The sequence below is a fragment of the Dermochelys coriacea genome, chromosome 2 (assembly GCF_009764565.3).
Source record: "Dermochelys coriacea isolate rDerCor1 chromosome 2, rDerCor1.pri.v4, whole genome shotgun sequence".
NCBI classification, from domain to species: Eukaryota; Metazoa; Chordata; order Testudines; family Dermochelyidae; genus Dermochelys; species Dermochelys coriacea.
The window spans coordinates 32,809,804-32,832,516 of NC_050069.1; the positions used below are offsets into that span (position 1 = coordinate 32,809,804).

Sequence of the window (22,713 nt, forward strand, 5' to 3'; positions counted from 1 at the left end):
ACCTCCCAAGGCAATTTATTCCAGTGCTTAACTATCTGAACAGTTAGGAAGTTTTTCCTAGTGTCCAACCTAAACCGCCCTTGCTGCAATTTAAGCCTATTGCTTCTTGTCCAATCCTCAAAGGTTAAGGAGAACAATTTTTTCCCCTCCTCCTTGTAACAACCTTTTATGTACTTGAAAGCTGTTATCATGTCCCTTCTCAGTCTTCTCTTTTCCAGACTAAACACACACATTTTTTTCCATATTCCCTCATAGGTCGTGGTTTCTAGACCTTTAATAATTGTTGTTGTTCTTCTCTGGACTTTCTTCAATTAATCCACATCTTTCCTGAAATGTGGCACCTAGAACTGGACACAGTACTCCTGTTGAGGCCTAATCAGTGCAGAGCAGAACAGAAGAATTACTTCTCGTGTCTTGCTTACAACACTCCTGGTAATACATCACAGAATGATGTTTGCTCTTTTTACAACAGTGTTACACTGTTGAATCATATTTAGCTTGTGATCCACTCTGACTCCCAGATCCTTTTCCACAGTACTCCTTCCTAGACTGTCATTTCCCATTTTGTATGTGTGCAACTGAGCGTTCCTTCCTAAGTGGAGTACTTTGCATTTGTCCTTATTGAATTTCATCCTATTTACTTCAGTCCATTTCTCCAGTTTGTCCAGATCAATTTGAACTTTAATCCTATCCTCCAAAGTACTTTCAACCCTTCCCAGTTTGGTATTGTCTGCAAACTTTATACGTGTACCCTCTATGCCAGTGGTTCTCAACCAGGGGAACCCGTACCGCAGGGGGTATGCAGAAGTCTTCCAGGGGATACATCAGCTTATCTAGATATATGCCTAGTTTTAGAACAGGTTACATAAAAAGCACTAGCGAAGTCACTACAAACTAAAATGTAATTTAGACAAATGAGAAAGTAAGCAATTTTTCAGAAATAGTGTGCAGTGACACTGTTGTATTTTTACATCTGATTTTGTAAGCAAGTAGTTTTTAAGTGAGATGAAACTTGGGGTACACAAGACAAATCAGCCTCCTCTGGAAAGGTTGAGAACCACTGCTCTATGCCATCATCTAAATAATTGATGAAGATATTGAACAGAACAGGATCCAGAACTGATCCCTGCAGGACACTTGATAGGCCCTTCCAGCTTGACTACTCTCTGGCAACGGTTTTTCAACCAGTTACGAACCCTCCTTACAGTAGCTCCACCACGTTGTATTTCTGTAATTTGTTTACGAGAAGGCCATGCGAGACAGTATCAAAAGCCTTACTAAAGTCAAGATATACCAATCTACCACTTTTCCCCTATCCACAAGACTTGTTACCCTGTCAAAGAAAGCTATTAGGTTGGTTAGATATAATTTATTCTTGACAAATCCATGCTGATGGTTACTTATTACCTTATTATCTTCTAAGTGTTTGCAAATTGATTACTTCATTATCTTTTCTGGGTACTGAAGTTAAACTGACTGGTCTGTAATTTCCCAAATTGTCCTTATTTCCCTTTTTTATAGATTGGCACTATATTTGCCCTTTTCCAGTCCTCTGGAATCTCTCCTGTATTCCATGATGATGATTATCTAGTGGACTGTAAATATTATTTGAACAAATATATGACTTTAAATCCTTGGAATTATACCCATTTATATGGAATGTTGGGAATAACATGTTTGCTTGAACATTAATGACTCTTTCATCACTTTAATGTTACTTTGGAAATGTTTCTGCAAAAATATCCCAAAGAGATAAAAGGGGATATACACTTAGGAATCTTAAGGTAGCATGAAGACTTCATTTTGTATATAACTTGTTTCTCAGAACATCAGGAAGGCAACTGATTTGAGCTCCAAATGGAAATACTATGGAGAGGGCTGTGACTGAATATTAAATCATCTTTTCCTTAGCTGAGTTGCTATGGTGATGGCAATGCTGCACAGCTAATCTGCTGTTTCTATTGCAGCAACAGCTTTGCTGGCGCATATGGGGGATCTATGCACACATGCCATGTACAGCTCACTAGAGAAACACACAAGAGGACCCCATTTTATAGTGGGATGAGGACTGAATTTCTATTTCTGTGGTTTAGATGTAAGGTTGCAGTCTTTCACTTTCAATGGGGACTCTGGTGTCACTGCAAGAGGTGCATGTCTGGGACATTTCCTGATGTGTTTCTGCCTGGCTGCCTATGAATGTATATTCAAATAAATACATCTGTGTAATATTTTCCAACTATACAGCACCTTTCGCCCAAGGATTTCAAAGTAGTTTATAAATATAATCACCCCCTCACCTCTGTGATTTACAGGAGAATATTGGCAATGTCAGGTACTGGCTGGCTTGATTTTAACCGGCAGAACACAGCTTGGAGCAAAGGAGAAGATGTGGATCTAATCCCACTATTCGGTTAATAAATTAGTAATCTAATTGTTTGTGTATTAAACAACCAGCCTGACAACTTCTGTCAGTGCAAAGTAGAAGGTTCAACGTTTGCTCCTGCAGGTTTTGAGAAGCACATCTCCTTCCACTCTGATGCCTATATGGTTCCCATTGCGCCACAAAAAAGGACTGATTTCTGAACAGCTATTTTTAAGCACTCACTGTTATTTAACATTTATATTACAGAAGCACCCAGAAATCCCGATCCGAATTGGCGTCCCATTGTATTGGGCACAGTCTATGAAAACACAATCCCCCCGAAGCGTTGTACAGTGTAAGCGGCGCTGACCCTGTAAGCAGAGCGGCCCCAACAGACAGCTCCCTAGGCAGAGGCCCCAGAGCTTCCTCCCCCGCACAGATCAGCATAAGGCTGAAACTCCGACCCTAGAAAACCTAAAAGAAAAGGAGGACTTGTGGCACCTTAGAGACTAACAAATTGATTAGAGCATAAGCTTTCATGAGCTACAGCATCCGATGCATCCGATGAAGTGAGCTGTAGCTCACGAAAGCTTATGCTCTAATCAATTTGTTAGTCTCTAAGGTGCCACAAGTCCTCCTTTTCTTTTTGCGAATACAGACTAACACGGCTGCTCCTCTGAAACCTAGAAAACCTCTTACTCAATCGAGTAGTCCCCCTCGGCTGAGTAAAGCTGGGCCCTGGGCCAACGGACATGAAGCACGGAGGAGAGACACCTACAGCAATCAGGTCTCAGAGTAGCAGCCGTGTTAGTCTGTATTCGCAAAAAGAAAAGGGGGGACTTGTGGCACCTTAGAGACTAACCAATTTATTTGAGCATAAGCTTTCGTGAGCTACAGCTCACTTCATCGGATGCATTGTTAGGGACCTTGCAACGTGTTGCTTAAAGATGAAGTTGCAACCCCCCCCCCCCCCCCCCTTCTAGGGCCTTGGCTGCCTTCCTAGCGCCAAAGGCGGGGACGGGGAATTGTAACTAGCTCCGGCCTTCCTTTCCTGCACTTCATGCCGGGAGAGGCGCCTGCTGCCACCCGTCCACCGCAGGCTGCCGCTGTCGGCACTGGCCGCTCCCAGCCCGGAGGCCGCGCTGGCCTGGCTCCGCAGGGGCGGGCTCGGGGGGGAGCCGAGCTTCCAGGCGGCCGGGGGCTGCACCTGGCCGGCAGTGGCAGAGCCGGGCCCCCGGGGGTCGCCCCCTGGGCTCGGTGACCGGGGGAACCGCCGGGGCAGGAACCGAGCCCCGCCCGCCGGCTGCGCGGGAGCGCCCCGGGCAGCAGGGAGCGGGCCCGCCCGTCGGGCGGCTGCGGAGCCGGGCGGCGGCGGCGGCACCACGTGTCGGGGCCGGGGAGCCGCGCGCTGGGCGGGGCGGAGAGCGGCGGGTCCCTGCGGCAGCCCTGGCTCAGCGCCTCTCCTGTCCGCTCTCTCCCAGCCAGGTGCCCCCGGGCCGCGCCCGACGGACGCAGGGTCGCGATGGGACCGCTCCGCGGGGGCAGCAAGGTGAGCAGGGCCGGCGAGGCGGCCCCGGAGCGCTTTGGCCGCAGGGGGCGAGTCCCGGGAGGCGGACCCCGGGTGACAGGAGGACAGGTGCGGGGGGAGACGCGCAGGCGGCGGGAAGGGGCTGGCGGGGACGGGGATTGGATCGGGGGGGGGTCTGAGGAGGGGGCTGGGGCGGCGGGGGTCTGAGGAGGGGGAGATCGGGGCTGGCGGGGGGGTCTGGGGAGGGAAGACTGGGGGGTCTGAAGGGAGGGGGATTAGGGCTGGCGGGGAGGGGGTCTGAGGAAGGGAGGATCGAGGGTCTGAGGAGGGGGGATCGGGGATGACAGGAGGAGGGAGATCGGGGCTGGCGGGGGGTCTGGGGAGGGAAGACTGGGGGGTCTGAAGGGAGAGGGATTGGGGCTGGCGGGGAGGGGTCTGAGGAAGGGAGGATCGAGGGTCTGAGGAGGGGGGATCGGGGATGACAGGAGGAAGGGGATCGGGGCTGGCGGGGGGTCTGGGGAGGGAAGACTGGGGGGTCTGAAGGGAGGGGGATTGGGGCTGGCGGGGAGGGGTCTGAAGAAGGGAGGATCGAGGGTCTGAGGAGGGGGGATCGGGGATGACAGGAGGAGGGAGATCGGGGCTGGCAGGGGGTCTGGGGAAGGAAGATTGGGGGGTCTGAAGGGAGGGGGATTGGGGCTGGCGGGGAGGGGTCTGAGGAAGGGAGGATCGAGGGTCTGAGGAGGGGGGATCGGTGATGACAGGAGGAGGGAGATCGGGGCTGGCGGGGGGTCTGGGGAAGGAAGATTGGGGGGTCTGAAGGGAGGGGGATTAGGGCTGGCGGGGAGGGGGTCTGAGGTAGGGAGGATCGAGGGTCTGAGGAGGGGGGATCGGGGATGACAGGGGGGTCTGAGGAGGGGAGATCGGGGCTGGCAGGAGGCTGTGAGGAAGGGCGATCAGGGCTGACTGGGGCGGGGGGGGCTCGAGGGGGCCTCCAGGTTGGGGGAGGTATCAGGGCTGGCAGGAGGCCCTGAGGGGGGAATCGAGGCTGGCGAGGGGTCAGGACCGGCAGGGGGATCTGAGGAGAGGAGTCGGGGCTGGCAGGGTGGGGGGCTTCTGAGGCTGGGTGGTCAGGGCTAGCAGGGGGCTCTGAGGAGGGGGGATCGGGGCTGGCAGTGAAGGGCTGGGGGCCCTGAGTCAGGAGTAGCCCTGGAGAGATGGTATCCAGGCCCTTTATTCAATCAGCAAAGACCAGGCAGGCGGTATTCATTGGGGGCCACCTTCCACCCTCTGCCGTGCAGAGAGCAGGAGGAGAAATTACTGCCACCATCACTGGGTGAAAGGGGCTGAGTCACAGAATCACAGAAATGTAGCAGTGGAAGGGACCTCAGTCAGTCATCTAGTCCAGTCCTCTGCACTCAAGGGAGGACTAAGTAATAGTTAGATCATTCCTGACAGATGTTTGTCTCACCTGTTCTTAAAAACCTCCGATGTCGGAGATTCCACAACTTCCCTAGGCAATTTATTCCAGTGATTACTACCCTGATAGTTAGGCAGTTTTTCCTAATGTCCAACCTAAATCTCCTTTGCTGCAATTTAAGCCTGTTGCTTCTTATCCTATTCACAGAGGTTAAGGACAACAATTTTTCACCCCCCTCTTTGTAACAACCTTTTATGCATTTGAAAATTGTTATCATGTCCACCCTCTGTTGTCTCTGAAGAGACAGATGCAGCTGTCATCTCCCCCGAGCCTTCCCCATAAAGGAGTCTCCATCAATGTATGTGTAAGGAGGGGAGCTCAAATATGAGTTAGGATAGGTTATTCCTGGGGTACTTGGGATGATGGGTGCTTATGTGGAAGAGGTTACACTGGGGCATTTGTGGGGGAGTTGTGTGGAAGAGGTTTGTCCTGCGGCATTTGAGGGGAGGTTGTGGATGGGAGTTTACTCCTGGGGTATTTGGGAGGGTGTTTATGATTGGGAGTTACACAGCAGGGAATGATACTTATGTAGATCGTATCTTGTTATGTTCACCTTGTTTGTTTTTGAGTAGGAGCAGAAACTGCAGCAGGAGAAGGAGATCTCCCGCAGCCGCATCCCCCGCCTGCTCCTTCGGCCTTATGTATCCCAGCAGCAGCAACAACAACAGAAAGTGTCCCCAGCCTCTGAGTCACCCTTCTCAGAGGAGGAGAGTAGACAGTTCAACCCCCGCAGTTCTTCTGGAGGCTCAGCAAGGACCATCAGCAGCAACAGCTTCTGTTCAGGTACCATCATCAGACACACAGTGGTTGTGCAAAAACAGAGATGTCTGGCCTGATTTTCCTCTCATTTAACCCCAGGGTAAATTAAGAATAACTCCATTGACATATGTGACGTTTGTGTTAATGATTGGAGAATCAGGTCCTGTGTATGTAACGTGTTTGGAGAGTAATAATACGTTGGCATGCAATTGCTTTTCTTTATATGCTTAGTATAGTCACTGATGGGGATAGTGAGAACATTTAATGCCGTATTTGTTTATGATTATTTATTGAATTATAAATGATGCCTTAGGCATGCATAGTGCTTTGCAGACAAAAATAAAAATTGATTTCCACTATCTGTTTTTTTCATACATGTCTGTAAGTGACACCAGATGTTTCCATTTCAAATTCTAAAGGCTTTTCTTTCCTATCCTTTGCTAAAAAGTTGGCATCTTTATTGCAACAGAACAGTTTATTAGAGATACATTTAGATGAAGAAAGAGTCTTAAAAACTATGATGTTTATCTAGAGAATGTGGAAAAACCTGAGGCCAAAGGAGCTAGATATGTAGAACAGGAGGGCTAGTTGCCGTAGTGGATTACAGACCGAGGTCATGTACTGTGGTTGATTTTTTTTGTACAGAACTCCACTCTGATTTCATGTAGTGTTCTATATGTGGATTGGTAGCAGAATATAAACCAATGTGGCCAGGCAGAAAAATGGTGGCTGCAGTCTTTAGTGTTAAAATGAAATTAACATTGTTTGAAAGTTCAACCTTCTTCCAAAGAAATGTAAAGATGCTGCATTGATTACTGGAACATTCTGGAACATCCGATGAAGTGAGCTGTAGCTCACGAAAGCTTATGCTCAAATAAATTTGTTAGTCTCTAAGATGCTACAAGTACTCCTTTTCTTTTTGCGAATACAGACTAACACGGCTGCTACTCTGAAATCTGGAACATATGTAGCTACCCATACAGCATACAGGACACAGGTCCTGTGGAAAGTGCAATGGCTCAGAGATGTATCAGATGGCTAAAATAAACTATAATTCTTGAACTACAGTACATGGGAGGTCTTTTGCTAAGACTGACATTTGTGAGACTTTTTTAAAATACATATCTAATTATCCTTTATGACATAATATTTTAAACCAAATATCTAATATTATGCAATTGCTTCTATAGAATCTAGCATACTTTCAGATCCTATCCTGCAAAACTTATGCACATACTTAATTTTATGCATTGTGAATAGCCCTATTGATTCTGTGGGAGTACTCACAGTGTGCAAAGTAATGTATGTTCAAATATTTTTGCAGAATCAGGGACTATTTCTTTTAATTCTTTGGTACACACTATGCAAGTACTCATTTTGAAGACTTTTTTTGAGGGGAGAGAGTTGATTTTAGGTTTTAATTTTTCTTATAGAATTTTTCCAGCTAATCACAACATCGTAGTTATAACAGGTATTTTGTTATTCTTAAATTGTCAGAGTAACTTCCTGAATTTCCTTTTTTTGTCCATTCACAAAACCACCAAACCACAAGATGCAATTATTTTTTCCAAGTGACGCTAGAATAGAATAATTTCTAATGGGAATTCTGATTTTCCCTCCAAAATTAGATCCAAATTATTTTGTATTGTTTTCTCTAAACAGTGGTAGAATAGTTAAAATACATGCAAAAATAGTTACCTTTCTTAGATAGGAATAATATTTTCAATATCCATTTATTGCTTTTTTAATTTGAGTTTATATATTTCCTCACATATTACTGTACACAGGATATAGGAGTTGCCTAAAGGAAACTTCCATTGAAATTGTTTTTAAAATGGAGCCTTTTAGAATTATATTTTTAAAATAATATCTCCAAAATTTGTCCCTTCTTCACTAGTGCCAGAACCTTTGCCCATGCCGCAACAGTCTCTCACTGTGACTACTGCAACATTCTCTTTTCTGGTCTGCCTTATTTTCATCTCTGATTTTTGAAGTCCATCCAATGTACAACAACCAAAACTATTTGCTGCTGCTCCAACCATAAAAATCCTCTCTTTGAATCCCCATAATAGCTTCTTACCTCCTTCGGTGTGTGTGTGTGTGTGTGTATATATATATATATATATATATATATATATAATCCGCTGTTTTGACATTTCTAAGGCACCAATTACAGTAATATTCAGAAGTACAATATTCAAGCTCTTTCTCTTCAAGGCCTTGCACAGTTTTTAATGTCTGCATCCTGTCTCTAATCATCTCTTATTCACTCCACATGCCCTATGCTAGTTCATCTTGATGCTCGTTGTTTTTTCCTACTTGTCGCTGTGTGCCTTTCCTCATGTCACCCCTTTGGTTTGCCTGGAACATCCTCTCCAACATTGTGCACTACACAATTTGACTTGACAGAGGCCTCCTCAATACTTGCTGCTTTCATTTAAAAACTTATCACTGATCACCAGCCTGGCCTTGCCTAACTGTCCTCCAATTTTAAAGCATGTATTCTTTAAAAAGAGGAACTTACAAGATGCATGCATAACATAACAATAAATGCACATTGAGATTGGTCACTCTTGTCTCCCTCGGCCTCTGGTACCTCCTTCCCAACTTTTGTTTATGGTCATCCCTTGCCATGTTGTGTCCAGTTTGGATTGTAAGGACCTCAGAACAGGGACCTGTCATCTTTTTGGTTTAAAAGTGATATACAAAGCAATGGTGGTTAAGCTTAACAAGTAATAACTTTGGGAGAGGTGGAAAGATCATCAGGAGGTCAACATTCTGGTGATGAAAAAAGCCTGTGAACATTAGAGTGAAAGATCTAGAACCCTCCCTCTCATAACCGCCATTACAGACATGAGAAATCCAAAATGAAAAAAATTACCTAACTGGTAAATAGCAACTGCAAGTGAATCAACACCTGGAATAATTCCTTTCCCTTCACCCCTTCACTTGAAAAGTCTCTACCCGCCCTTCTTCCCGTATCATTGACACTGTGCTCTTCTACTATGGAAAGCCCTTTTTAAAAAATAGAGAATCAGCTCTCCTCTCTAGCTCACTGTGCATATGGCACTGCTGTTTGTATCCCCAGAGCTTCTGAGCCTGTTAATTTTCCTTGTCTGCTTGCACTGGCCTTCATACATACCAGAAGGCTTCAAGTTCTTCTCCTTCTGTAACTGACAGGAGCAGAATCTTCTGGGGCCTGCTAATGTTGTTTCAGGCAGGCAGTGGGCAGAAAATAAAAGGGTTCAGGACCTCTGGGAACACTAATAGTGCTGCAATCATGGAGGTAGGCAGGCATCAGGGAAGGAAATACCACTCAACAGTGCAAAAAAGACACTTAATTTTGCTCTGTAAACTCTGCACTGGGGGAGGGATATTAATATTTGCTGAGCTCAGATTTAAGGTTGGGGAATCATTTCCCCCTTTCTCTTCTGGAAGACTCCTTATCAGGGACCTTAATATATGTTTATGCAACTTATTGCATATTTAACAGTATTAGTATAATGTACTCATTCAATTTGTGGTAGGAGCCCTTTCCAAATTCACACAAAGATATGGTGTATGGGTATTAACATACCTATCTATTAAATTCTTGATAAAAACAGATTTTGAGGTATAGACTGCTTCTGTCCAATGTATTTTAGATATTCTTTCTGGAAACAGGTCAGGCAACATACATTTGTATAGCAGTATTTATAGTATGTAATATTTATTAAATAAGTTTGCATGGCTTTAATAGGTGCTGCTTGTCAGCTGACAGCGAAGCACTTCTCTTCCCCAAGCCTCTGCTCTCCTTTGATTTGGATGTCAGCCATAGGATTCAAATGTCAAGCTGTGAAAAACATTCTCCCAGCAACATAAGCTGGTTATATTACTACTGAGTATTTCCCCATGTTTTGCATGTTTTCCTCATAAATTATACTTTTGGCTTTGAACTACACACCAGACTAACCTTGTCAATCAGGAGAAAGGTGCACACTTTAAACTGATAGACAAATAATCCAGTTTATGGCCCATTTCTACAGCTGCCCCAAAGGAAAATTAAGGTTTCCTAAAGACTTCTTTGAGAATGCCAGCTAATGAATCTACTTTCTAAGTAATAAGACACTGAGGGTGGAGTGTTACTCTTGATTTGTGTGTACAACTCCATTTAGACTCATAGATTTTAAGACCAGAAAGGACCATCATGATTATCCAGTCTGACCACCTGCACTCACAGGCCACAGAACCTCACACACCCCCCTCCTGGGGCTATAATAGACCAAGAACCTCTGGCTGGGTTTCTGAAGTCTTCAAATAATGATTTAAAGACTTCAAGTTAGAATCCACCATTTACTCTAGTTTAAACATGCAAATGACCTATGCCCCATGATGCAGAGGAAGGCAAAAACCCCTGGAGTCTCTGCCAATCTGACCTGGGGAAAAATTGCTTCCCGACCCCAAATATGACAATCAATTGGACCCTAAGCATGTCAGCAAGACCCACAGGCAGACACTTGGGAAAGAATTCTCTGTAGTAACTCAGAGCCCTCCCCATCTAGTGCCCATCTATCTCCAGCCATTGGGAATATTTGCTACTAGCAGTCACAGATGGGCCACATGGCAGTGTAGGCAATCTCATCATACAGTCCTCATTACAAACTTATCAAGGACCGTCTTGAAGCCATTTTAGGGTTTTTTTGCCCCTATAACACCTCTTGGAAGGTTGTTCCAGAACTTCACTCCACTGACGGTTGGAAACTTTTGTCTAATTTCAAGCCTAAACTTGTTGGCTAATTTATATCCATTTGTTCTTGTGTCAACATTAGCGCTTAAATAAACTTAAATAACTTAAATAAATGTAAACATTAGCACTTAAACTTAAATAACTCCTCTCCCTCCCTGGTATTTATCACTCTGATGTATTTATAAAGAGCAATCAGGTCTCCCCTCATCCTTCTTTTGGTTGGGCTAAACAATCCAAGCTCATTGAGTCTCCATTCACAGGGTAGGTTTTCCTGTGATCAACCAATACACCCAGGTCTTAGAATCATAGAAGATTAGGGTTGGAAGAGACCTCAGGAGGTAATCTAGTCCAACCCCTGCTCAAAGCAGGACTAAATCATCCCAGCCTGGGCTTTGTCCAGCCGGCCCTTAAAAACCTCTAAGGATGGAGATTTCACCATCTCCCTAAGTAACCCATTCCAGTGCTTCACCACCATCCTGGTGAAATAGTGTTTCCTAATATCCAACCTAGACCTCCCCGATTGCAACTTGAGACCATTGCTCCTTATTCTGTCATCTGCTACCACTGAGAACAGCCGAGCTCCATCCTCTTTGGAACCCCCCTTCAGGTAGTTGAAGGCTGCTATCAAATTCCCCTTCACTCTTCTCTTTTGCAGACTAAACAAGCCCAGTTCTCTCAGCCTCTCCTTGTAAGACATGTGCCCCAGCCCCCTGATCATTTTCGTTGCCTTCTGCTGGACTCTCTCCAATTTGTCCACATCCTTTCTGTAGTGGGGGGCCCAAAACTGGACACAATACTCCAGATGTGGCCTCACCAGTGCCGAATAGAGGGGAATAATCACTTCCCTCGATCTGCTGGCAATGCTCCTACTAATGCAGCCCAATATGTCGTTAGTCCTCCTGGTAACAAGGGCACACTGACTCATATCCAGCTTCTCATCCAGTGTAATCTCCAGGTCTTTTTCTGCAGAACTCCTGCTTAGTCAGTTGGTCCCCAGCCTGTAGCGATGCATGGGATTCTTCCATCCTAAGTGCAGGACTCTGCACTTGTCCTTGTTGAATCTCATCAGATTTCATTTGGCCCAATCCTCCAATTTGTCTAGGTCACTTTGGACCCTATCCGTACCCTCCAGCGTATCTACTTCTCCCCCCAGTTTAGTGTCATCCGCGAACTTGCTGAGGGTGCAATCCATCCCATCATCTAGATCATTAATAAAGAGGTTGAACAAAACTGGCCCCAGGACCAGCCCTTGATACCTGCTGCCAACTAGACATTGAGTAGTTGATCACTACCCATTGAACCCGACAATCTAGCCAGCTTATAGTTTGTTTGTGAGACCCAGAGCTATGCTTTATCTGGCATAGCTGTGTGGCACCTTGATCTTCATTTTCTAAATACATAGGGCCAAATTCTGCTTTCATATACACACTTGTGGCTCTTATTCAAGAGCAGCATTTGGTCCTTTGTGTCCATTTTTCAGTGCTCTTTACTTGGAGGGTCTCCTGCTAGGGCACAGGAATGATTTGGGAATTTAGTTAGTTTACTGGTTAGTGTTTATATTTTTCTAGAGAGAGGTTTTAAATGTGGAGGTTAAAAAAGTTTATATGTACGGAAGTGCAGACTCCGGCCTACTTCTCTCTCTCCCTCCACTGTTGCCTTGTACAAAATGACTGCCCTTGTACCACTGCACCGTACAACTGCTTGGGAAGCCAACACATTTGACCTTCTGAATGTCCCTGTCATCTGCTCTACATATCAGTCAGCACTGTGAGCTCTAAAGGCCTGAGCTAGAGCCTACTGAAGTCAGTGGAAAGGTTCCTATTGACTTCAGTGGGTTTTGGAAACAAGCACCTAGCATCTTCCCCTTTCTGGAGCCCAGGTTTGTCCCCTCTGTGTATGCTGATAACAAAAATGACTTAATTCATTGTTAAGAAGTGCTGTGTTTGTATCTTTCATTAAAAATACTTAATCCAAGATATTTTGTTTTAAAATGGTTTTAATACAAATTTGTATTGAGTTAAATGGTGTCATGTGTATCAACAAGTATTGCAAGGTTTAAACAGAGTGAAAGAACTTTGTCCTTAATCCCAAAGAAGCCCAAAATACTGCTGAATAAAGAGAACACGTTCCATCATAGGAGATTCTGTGGTATTTTAAAAACAAAATCTGCTTGTCTTATCTTGATCCTGATAAATTACTCTCCCACTGGCATCAATAGGAGTTCCACATGTATAGAGACAGCAGAATATTAGGATTGAGAGATGTCATGCAAATCTTGGAGCCTTCATCCTCCACCATCACAACTGTCCCCCACAAAACACTGGGTAGGGTTATGCAGTGATTCATAGTGTGATGGGGCAAGGCCAGATGGCTATAGAAAAGTAGTGGGAGATAGATATATTAGCTCCATGCTAAACAAATCCCTGGTACCAGGATAAGTGAAATGGCAGCTGCTCCAGGTCAATTAAGACACCTGGGGCCAATTAAGAACTTTCCAGAAGGCAGGGAGAAGGCTAGGTTGATTGGGACACCTGAAGCCTATCAGGGGCTGGCTGAAACTAGTTAAAAGCCTCCCAGTTAGTCAGGTGAGTGTGCATGTCAGGAGCTGTGGGAGGAAGTTGCGCTGTTGGAGAGGCTGAGTAGTACACACCATATCTGGCACAAGGAAGGAGGCCCTGAGGTAAGGGTGAAATGGAGCTTGAGGAAGTGAAGGCTACTGTGGGGGAAGTAGCCCAGGGAATTGTACATGTCATGTTTCTAAAAGGTCAGCTACCATAGCTGATACTATTAGGGTCCCTGGGCTGGAGCCCAGAGTAGAGGGTGGGCCCGGGCTCCCCCCCCCGCCACCTTTGCCCCCTGATTAATCACTGCGACTGGGAGACAAGGAAAGATAGACTGAGAGACTGTGCAAGGAAGGCTAACTTCTCCTCACCTCCCTCGCTGGCTTATGATGAAAATGGCTCAGTAGACTGTGACCCTTGTCTCTAGAGAGAGAAGGGTTATGAGCAGGGTCATAGCTCTGAGGCTAGCGAAATCCGCCAGGAAACGCGGGACCCACGGAGGCAAGGACAGAGCTTTGTCACAACTGGTGTCAGGAGTGGGACTTCGTTCACAGTGTGGCGGAAAGCGGTTTAAAAAAAAAAGTGCACTGGGGTTTTGAATTTTTTTTTTTTGGTTTGTTTGTTTGCTTTGTACCACAATGGAGGAGGTGGTAAGAGCTCTGGTACGAGCCACAGCAGCCCAGCAGGAGGCCACCCGGGTTCAGGCAATGAAACAACAGGAGTCTATGTGGCTACAGCAGGAAACCAATCAATTATTGAGGAGCCAGGCGACCCAAGATCATGCCCTCTTGAGAGGTGGTGGACCAGCTGAAGAGCCTCACCACCCAGGCCCAGGGGTCCAAGAGGACGCGAACGCTGAGGGCCACTGGTTGTCTGCCAAAGATGACGTCAGGAGATGATGTAGAGGCATATCTCCTCTCATTCGAAAGGACTGTTCAGCGTGAGGCGTGGCCCCAGGAGCAGTGGACCAGCATTCTCGCCCCATTTTTGTGTGGAGAGCCCAGAAGGCCTACTTTGATTTGCCTGCCACAGATGCCACTGACTATACCTGTCTAAAGGCAGAGATCCTAGCACAATCAGGGGTAACGGCAGCGGAAAGGGCCCAAAGGTGCCGTGAGTGGAAATATCAGGAGAACAAACCCCTGAGGCCCCAGCTATTCGACCTCATACACCTTGCGGAAGTGGTTACAGCCCGAGGTGTACAGGCCAGAGGAGATTTTTGGAGATCCTGGTCATTGACTATTATATGCGGGGACTGCCGCCAGATCTCCGCAAATGGGTAGGCCAGAATGATCCGTTCACGTACGACGAGATGATCACACTGGTAGAAAGACAGATGACAGCCAGGGAACTGACCTGACTACCCAAGGAAGGCCCCTTTCGAAGCAAGCACCTGACCCCAACCCTGGAAGGTTGGGCAGCCAAACCCCCAGGGAGTCCTAGGTGGAAGAAGGGGGGGGGGCGAAAACCAATGGGGACCCCAGAAGGAAGGGATTGGCCTGAATGGGGGGAACCCCGGGACTAAACCCCCTAACCCCCGGGATAGGGGAGTGATTAAAAGCAATTATAGATGTTATGCATGTGGGGAGTGGGGACACATAGCAGCCCAGTGTCCCAGCACCAAGAAGCCTTTGCAATGTAACTTGGGGGATTGGGAGGTCCCATACTCCCTTATCCACCTCGGGGGGGTCGCATTAGTCCCGCATAATTACTCCAGGCCAGTGAGGATAAATAGAGCAGAGACTACAGCGCTTGTGGACTCTGGGAGTGCTATCACCCTCATATTGGGTAAGCTGGTAAAAAGTAGTCAGCTACTACAAGCCAAACGCGTAGCAGTGATGTGCGTGCATGGGGCTGTGAGCCATTACCCCACCATCCCAGTGGAAATAGAGGTTCAGGGAAACCCCATTGAGGTGACCGTGGGCATAGTTCCTAAACCCCCATATCCTGTAGTCATTGGGAGGGACTATCCAGGGTTTGATAATTTACTCCCCACGGAGAGGCTGGAGGGAGGTGGGGACCCTGAGGACAGCGACTCATCACCGGGGGAATGTCAACCCCCGATGTTCGCTGAGATTTCTCAGGATCTGTTTTCAGCCCCCCGAAAGATCCGGAAGACAAAAAAAGAGAGGAAGGCCACGAAGGCCTTGGGAACCCGGATCCTGACCCAGGGCCAGAAGACCTCCCTACTAGGCAGATGGACGCAAGCAGTCAACAGAGAAACTTCCATCACAGAAGATGAGCCGGAAGCTGCCCCCAGCCATGACGGCGGTGAGCCGTTGGAAGAAGCAGAAGCTGGCCCCTGGGAGCTTGGGCAGGTTAGTCCCGGGAGAGAGACTTTTGGGCAGGACCAGGCGGAGGACCCCAGATATGATAATGCCAGGCCGAGATCAATGGGATACCCGTGGATGGGAAGGTCCGGGATCCCGACCTTACTTTATAGTGAAGAAAGATCTCCTGTACCGCGTGGTGCAAATGCAGGAGCAAGAGATTCAATAATTTCTGGTGCCACGAAAACATCAAAAAGCCATATTGAGTCTTGCCCACAGTCACCTGTTTGGAGGACATCTAGGGGTAGAGAAAACCCAGGCATGGATCCTGCGGAGGTTCTTCTGGCCTGGAGTACTTGAAGATGTCCAGCAATACTGCACCTCTTGTCCGAGTGTCAGTTACACAGCCCTTGCCCGCACTTGCAGGCTCCTTTGATACCTCTTTCAATAATAGAGGTTCCTTTTGAACGGATAGCCATGGATCTGGTAGGGCCCCTAGAGAAGACAGCTTGACCAACATGTGCTTGTTGTACTGGACTATGCAACCCGGTACCCGGAAGCTGTTCCCCTGCGCAACACAGCTTCCAAGACAATAGCTAAGGAGCTAGTACAGATCTTTGCCTGGGTTGGGCTACCCAAGGAGATATTGACTGATCAAGGGACACCTTTCATGTCCAAGTTGATGAAAGATCTCTGTTCATTGCTCCATGTACAAGCCCTACGGACCTCTGTATACCACCCGCAAACAGATGGCCTTGTGGAAAGGTTCAATAGGACCCTCAAGGTGGTGATCAGGAAAGTGGTGAGCCGGGATGGGAAAGATTGGGATACCCTATTGCCTTACCTCATGTTCGCCATCCGGGAGGTTCCTCAAGCCTCCACAGGTTTCTCTCCATTCGAACTACTATATGCCACCCTCAGGGCATATTGGATATAGCCAGAGGAGCCAAATTGCAGAAGGAACATAGTTGAGCATGTACTGCGAGATGAGAGATCGGATAGCCCGAGTTATGCCCATTGTACGGGAACACTTGGAGAGAGCACAGGAGACCCAATGAACCCATTATAACCACCAAGCGAAGCTTCGACAGTTCCAACCAGGGGATCGAGTGATGGTAATGGTGCCCACAGCAGAAAGTAAACTGTTGGCCCAGTGGCAGGGACCCTACGAGATAATCGAAGCCATTGGAGAGGTGAACTATAAGGTGCGGCAGCCAGGCCGCCGGAAATCGGACCAAATTTACCACATCAATCTTCTAAAACCTTGGCACGATCGAGAGGCATGCTTAGTCATGCAGGAGACCCTTCCCCAGGAGGATAACTTACATGAACAAGTGAGGAAATCATCCGACTTGACGCCGAACCAAAAGATCGAGGCAGCTGACATGATTAATCATAACAGATGTGTTCTCTACAAAACCAGGGTGGATGACTGAGACCTATCACCATATCTGCACGATCCCCGGAGCCAAGGTAACATTGAGACCCTACCGAATCCCAGCAGCCAAAAGAGAAGAAATCAAGGTCGAAATAAAGAAAATGTTAGAATTAGGGGTTATTGAAGAATCTTACAGTCAGTGGTCCAGTCCAATTATTCTAGTGCCTAAATCTGACGGTACCATGAGATTCTGTAATGACTTTCACCAACTGAATGAAATATCTCAGTTTGATGCATACCCCATACTACGCATCGACGAACTGGTTGATCGACTGGGTAGTGCCTGATTCTTGACTACACTGGATCTGACAACAGGGTACTGGTAGATTCCTCTGACCAAAGAAGCTAAAGAAAAGACCGCGTTCTCCACCCCGGATGGGCTATTCCAGTACACCGTCCTCCCTTTTGGGCTACATGGGGCCCCAGCCACATTCCAGCGCCTCATGGATAAGCTGCTGCGCCTCCATACTAGTTATGCAGCTGCATACCTAGATGATATCATCATCCATACGCCAGACTGGGGAATCCACTTGGCGAAAGTTGAGGAAGTACTGCGCACCTTAAGGCGGGGTGGCCTCACTGCTAATCCTGCTAAATGCGCCATAGGGTTAGCAGAGGCTAGGTACCTGGAATATATTGTGGGAAGGGGCATAGTGAAGCCCCAAATGAGTAAGCTAGAGGCAATTCAAAACTGGCCCAGGCCGACCCAAAAGAAGCAGGTCCTTGCATTCCTAGGCATGGTAGGCTACCACCGACGTTTTATTCCCCACTTCGCCACTAGGGCAAGTCCCCTAACAGATCTGGTGAAGGCCCGAGGTCCAGACATGGTAAAATGGACCGACGGAGCAGAGGGGGCATTTACAGACCTTCGGACGGCCCTCTGTAATGACCCCGTACTCATAGCCCCGGACTTTAACGGAATTTATTTTACAAACAGACGCTTCTGAGGTGGGGTTGGGGGCAGTTCTGTTGCAAATGGTGGGAGCAGAGGAACACCTGATCCTCTACCTAAGCAGAAAGCTTCTCCCAAGAGAACAGAAATACGCAGTAGTCGAGAGAGAATGCCTTGCTGTCAAATGGGCTATGGAGACACTGCATTATTACCTCTTAGGCTGGCGATTTACTCTTGTGATGGACCATGCACCCCTCCAGTGGATGCAACGGAATAAGGAAAAGAATACAAGGGGTCACCAGGTGGTTCTTATCCCTCCAACCATTCCAGTTCTGCATACGGCACAGGGCTGGATGCCACCATGGCAACGCTGATGGTCTGCCACGAGCATACTGCCTGGCGTCCCGAGATGCCCAACTCTATGGTGTTGAGTAGAGGGGAGGAATATATGACGGGGAAAGGCCAGATGGCTATAGAAAAGTAGAGGGAGATAGATATATTAGCTCCAGGCTAAACAAATCCCTGGTACCAGGATAAGTGAAATGGCAGCTGTGCCAGGTCCATTAAGACACCTGGGGCCAATTAAGAACTTTCCAGAAGGCAGGGAGAAGGCTAGGTTGATTGGGACACCTGAAGTCAATTAGGGGCTGGCTGAAACTAGCTAAAAGCGTCACAGTTAGTCAGGTGAGTGTGCATGTCAGGAGCTGTGGGAGGAAGTTGCGCTGTTGGAGAGGCTGAATAGTACACACCATATCTGGCACAAGGAAGGAGGCCCTGAGGTAAGGGTGAAGTGGAGCTTGAGGAAGTGCGGGCTGCTGTGGGGTAAGTAGCCCAGGGAATTGCACATGTCATGTTTCTAAAAGGTCAGCTACCATAGCTGATACTATTAGGGTCCCTGGGCTGGAGCCCAGAGTAGATGGTGGGCCCGGGCTCTCTCCCCCCCACCTTTGCTCCCTGATTAATCACTGAGACTGGGAGACAACACAGACTGTGCAAGGAAGGCTAACTTCTCCTCACCTCCCTCGCTGGCTTATGATGAAAATGGCTCAGTAGACTGTGACCCTTGTCTCTAGAGAGAGAAGGGTTACGTGCAGGGTCACAGTGAGCCTCTGAGGCTAGCAAAATCCACCAGGATACACGGGACCCACGGAGCCAAGGACAGAGCTTTGTCACAATAGCCACAAACTGGGATTTTGGTGGCCTTACAGCCAGTATATAAAATATGACTACAAAAGACTGTGGGGTGGCATATCCAGCACTCTCATTTATTATTAGAATCTAGACCCCTGGATGCTTTTTAAAGGATGTTGCTATTACAATAATCACTGTCATATAATACATTCTAGTTGTCACCTGGAGATTGTGTTGTAATAGCAGGCCTAATAAAATGGGTGGAGTGTAACATTCTATGCTATTGAAGGATCAGGCACTTATTCCTGCAAAGATTATTCATGGATTTTATTTCCAAATGTTTAAGCTTCTGTAACTGAACCAACTATTGTTTACAATTTCTTTTTTCCATGCATATTATGGTTTAAAACATATTACAGGGAATGTCACTATTTCTATTCCTAAACTGCTTATACCTTGTAAGATAGAGAATCTTTATCAGCTGCAAGGGACTGTGATGACTTCCACTTTGGATTGTAGACATAGGGGAGAAATTAGCAAAAGCAGCTTTGATAATTGGAAAAATCTTCATTTTCTTTGGAGATCCATGAAGTGTCTGACTAAAAATAGTTTGTGGACCTTCCTGTCTAAATGCTTTTGTGATATGATGTCGAGGCCTCTGGGAATTATGTCATAGGAGAAACATTCAGGTAGGATGGAGGAGGATCTTTTTTTATGCTGTCAAAGTATATCAACTGCTGCTGCATCCATAGAGTTAGGTTGTAGCTATCATTTTATAAGGAATTCAAATATTGGGGCAATATCTTACAGATCCTGCACATTTCCTTTAGATGTACTTTTGCTGATCATTTTTATTGTCATTTGTAGTTCTGCACTGTTTAGACCATTTTTAGCAGCTATAATGATGTATTTTAATGTCAATATATTACTGTGTTGCTGTAAAAAGAAAAGGAGTACTTATGGCGCCTTAGAGACTAACAAATTTATTTGAGCATAAGCTTTCGTGAACTACAGCTCACTTCATCGGATGCATGCAGTGGAAAATACAGTGGGGAGATTTATATACACAGAGAACATGAAACAATGGGTGTTACCATACACACTGTAACAAGAGTGATCAGGTAAAGTGAGCTATTACCAGCAGGAGAGTGGGGGGAGGGGGAAACCTTTTGTAGTGATAATCAAGGTGGACCATTTCCAGCAGTTGATCCTGTGAAGAACAGTAGGGGGGAGGGAAATAAACATGGGGAAATAGTTTTACTTTGTGTAATGACACATCTACTCCCAGTCTTTATTCAAGTCTAAGTTAATTGTATCCAGTTTGCAAATTAATTCCAATTCAGCAGTCACTTGTTGGAGTCTGTTTTTGAAGTTTTTTTGTTGAAGAATTGCCACTTTTAGGTCTTTAATCAAGTGACCAAAGAGATTGAAGTGTTCTCCGACTGGTTTTTGAATGTTATAATTCTTGATGTCTGATTTGTGTCCATTTATTCTTTTACGTAGAGACTGTCCAGTTTGGCCAATGTACATGGCAGAGGGGCATTGCTGGCAAATGATGGCATATATCACATTGGTAGATGTGCAGGTAAACAAGCCTCTGATAGTGTGGCTGATGTGATTAGGCCCTATGATGGTGTCCCCTGAATAGATATGTGGACACAGTTGGCAACGGGCTTTGTTGCAAGGATAGGTTCCCGGGTTAGTGTTTTTGTTTTGTGGTTGCTGGTGAGTATTTGCTTCAGGTTGGGGGGCTGTCTGTAAGCAAGGACTGGCCTGTCTCCCAAGATCTGTGAGAGTGATGGGTCGTCCTTCAGGATAGGTTGTATATCTTTGATGATGCGTTGGAGAGTTTTAGTTGGGGGCTGAAGGTGATAGCAAATGTATACCCCTTCCAGTGTTTTTCCTTCCCCTTCCATTTTTTTAATGGGATGGTCAGCTGCAAACTGATTAGCAGACGTATATTCTCAACTCACAGCTGAGGTTATCTTGCCCCTTGTGATAGACAGTACTGTTGCATGTGCAGCTGCTACTTTTGGCAATACTGAACATTTTGATCCTGTAGAAGAAACTGCATTGAAAGGTACATCTGATACATCTAAGAAAAAAAATGTCTCTTTAGCAGCATGAACTAGATCCAGAAAATGTTTAGAGGTTCTCTTTTTCCATACTAATGATTAAATTACAAGTTCACACAGAAGCCTTAGGTGTATAGCTTGTTAAAAATAACAAATAGTAACAGGAAAGAGGAGTACAATAAAACCATTCATTTTCTGCTGCTGAAGTTAAAACTCTGACTTGGTTGTTGAAGTGTCTAAAGGTCAGAAATGATATGACTAGAGAAGACTTATTGTTATTAGTGCCAAGTTCACTTTGTTCCCTTGATAAGTATCATATCACAATGCAAGCTTTGGAGCTTAATCAAATTAATTATAATGGGGACGTGAAAGCAGTATGTTATCAGTGGCTGTATTAGCTATCTGCTGATCAAAATGTGTATTTTCTTTTGCTAATCTACTTTCTTATCTCCTACATTTGTTGTTGGTTTTGCACATTTATTGCTTTTGTTTTTAGTGCTTTAATTCAGAGTTGTGATTAGGGGTCTTTTGTTTGTTTTAAACTAAAGTACCTTCACAGGATTTCATCAGCTCCTGAGATACTTTAAAATAGAGTTTCTCCCTGTTGTTTAAAATATTTTGTGTCTAAACTATATTCTAAATATAGCATTAAGGTTTTGTAAATTTTGGTATGCTTCGGAAGAGAGGGTGTTTCTAGAAATAGCAAAATTTGTTGCTTACACAGAATTCAAGAATTCACTCAGCAGAACCAATCCATGTCCAGTAGATAAATTGTGCATACTCTTTCTGTGTTTATGTGGTAAAAATTGGTGAGTCCTGCTGACTAATTCACAGAATAAAATTAGTATTGATCTTGAGAAAATTACCTTCTATCCTCCTCTGCGTATTGAATTTGATCATGAGATTTATATGAATTAGTAAAATAAAGAACAAGATAATATAATGTAAGGAAAAACCTTGTGTTAGCAGGGCACTGGACTGAAAAGTATAATAGATCTTCTAAAAAAAGAAAAGGAGTACTTGTGGCACCTTAGAGACTAACAAATTTATTAGAGCATAAGCTTTCGTGAGCTACAGCTCACTTCATCGGATCCGATGAAGTGAGCTGTAGCTCACGAAAGCTTATGCTCTAATAAATTTGTTAGTCTCTAAGGTGCCACAAGTACTCCTTTTCTTTTTGCGAATACAGACTAACACGGCTGCTACTCTGAAACCTGTCATTATGCAAGATCTTTTAACTGTCTCATTATCTTATGAGGAACTGAGACTATTTGCGGGGTAGGAAATAGGTACCTTCAAAATTACCAAAAGAAGACAAACAAATTTAGTGTAGAACTTAATTTATCTGCTGCAGTCACAGGTGTTAGCTAATGAAGTTTGCAGCATGGTCAGGTAGGCACCTGCTCAGTCTCTTAGTTAACTTGGAAAAGACTACTAGCAAACACTCTTCACCTGTAGGCCTTGCAGGTAATTCACAAAGTAGATATGGTTGTC

General features: G+C 45.7%; 1 protein-coding gene across 3 annotated transcripts in view; it reads left to right on the plus strand.

Annotated features, from left to right (window-relative positions):
- The first annotated feature begins 3,668 nt into the window (after positions 1–3,668).
- SYBU (syntabulin) overlaps positions 3,669–22,713 on the plus strand; it is a 54,087-nt gene continuing 35,042 nt past the window's right edge. Inside the window, exons 1-2 of one of the 3 annotated variants that reach the window (XM_038393283.2) lie at positions 3,669–3,911; positions 5,940–6,150. In XM_038393283.2, coding sequence (XP_038249211.1) covers positions 3,885–3,911; positions 5,940–6,150 — 238 coding nt within the window. In that variant the 5' untranslated portion in view covers positions 3,669–3,884. Of the gene's footprint in view, positions 3,999–4,962; positions 5,666–5,939; positions 6,151–22,713 lie in introns of those variants that run through there. The other 2 variants (XM_038393279.2, XM_038393282.1) reach the window with 2 other exon arrangements.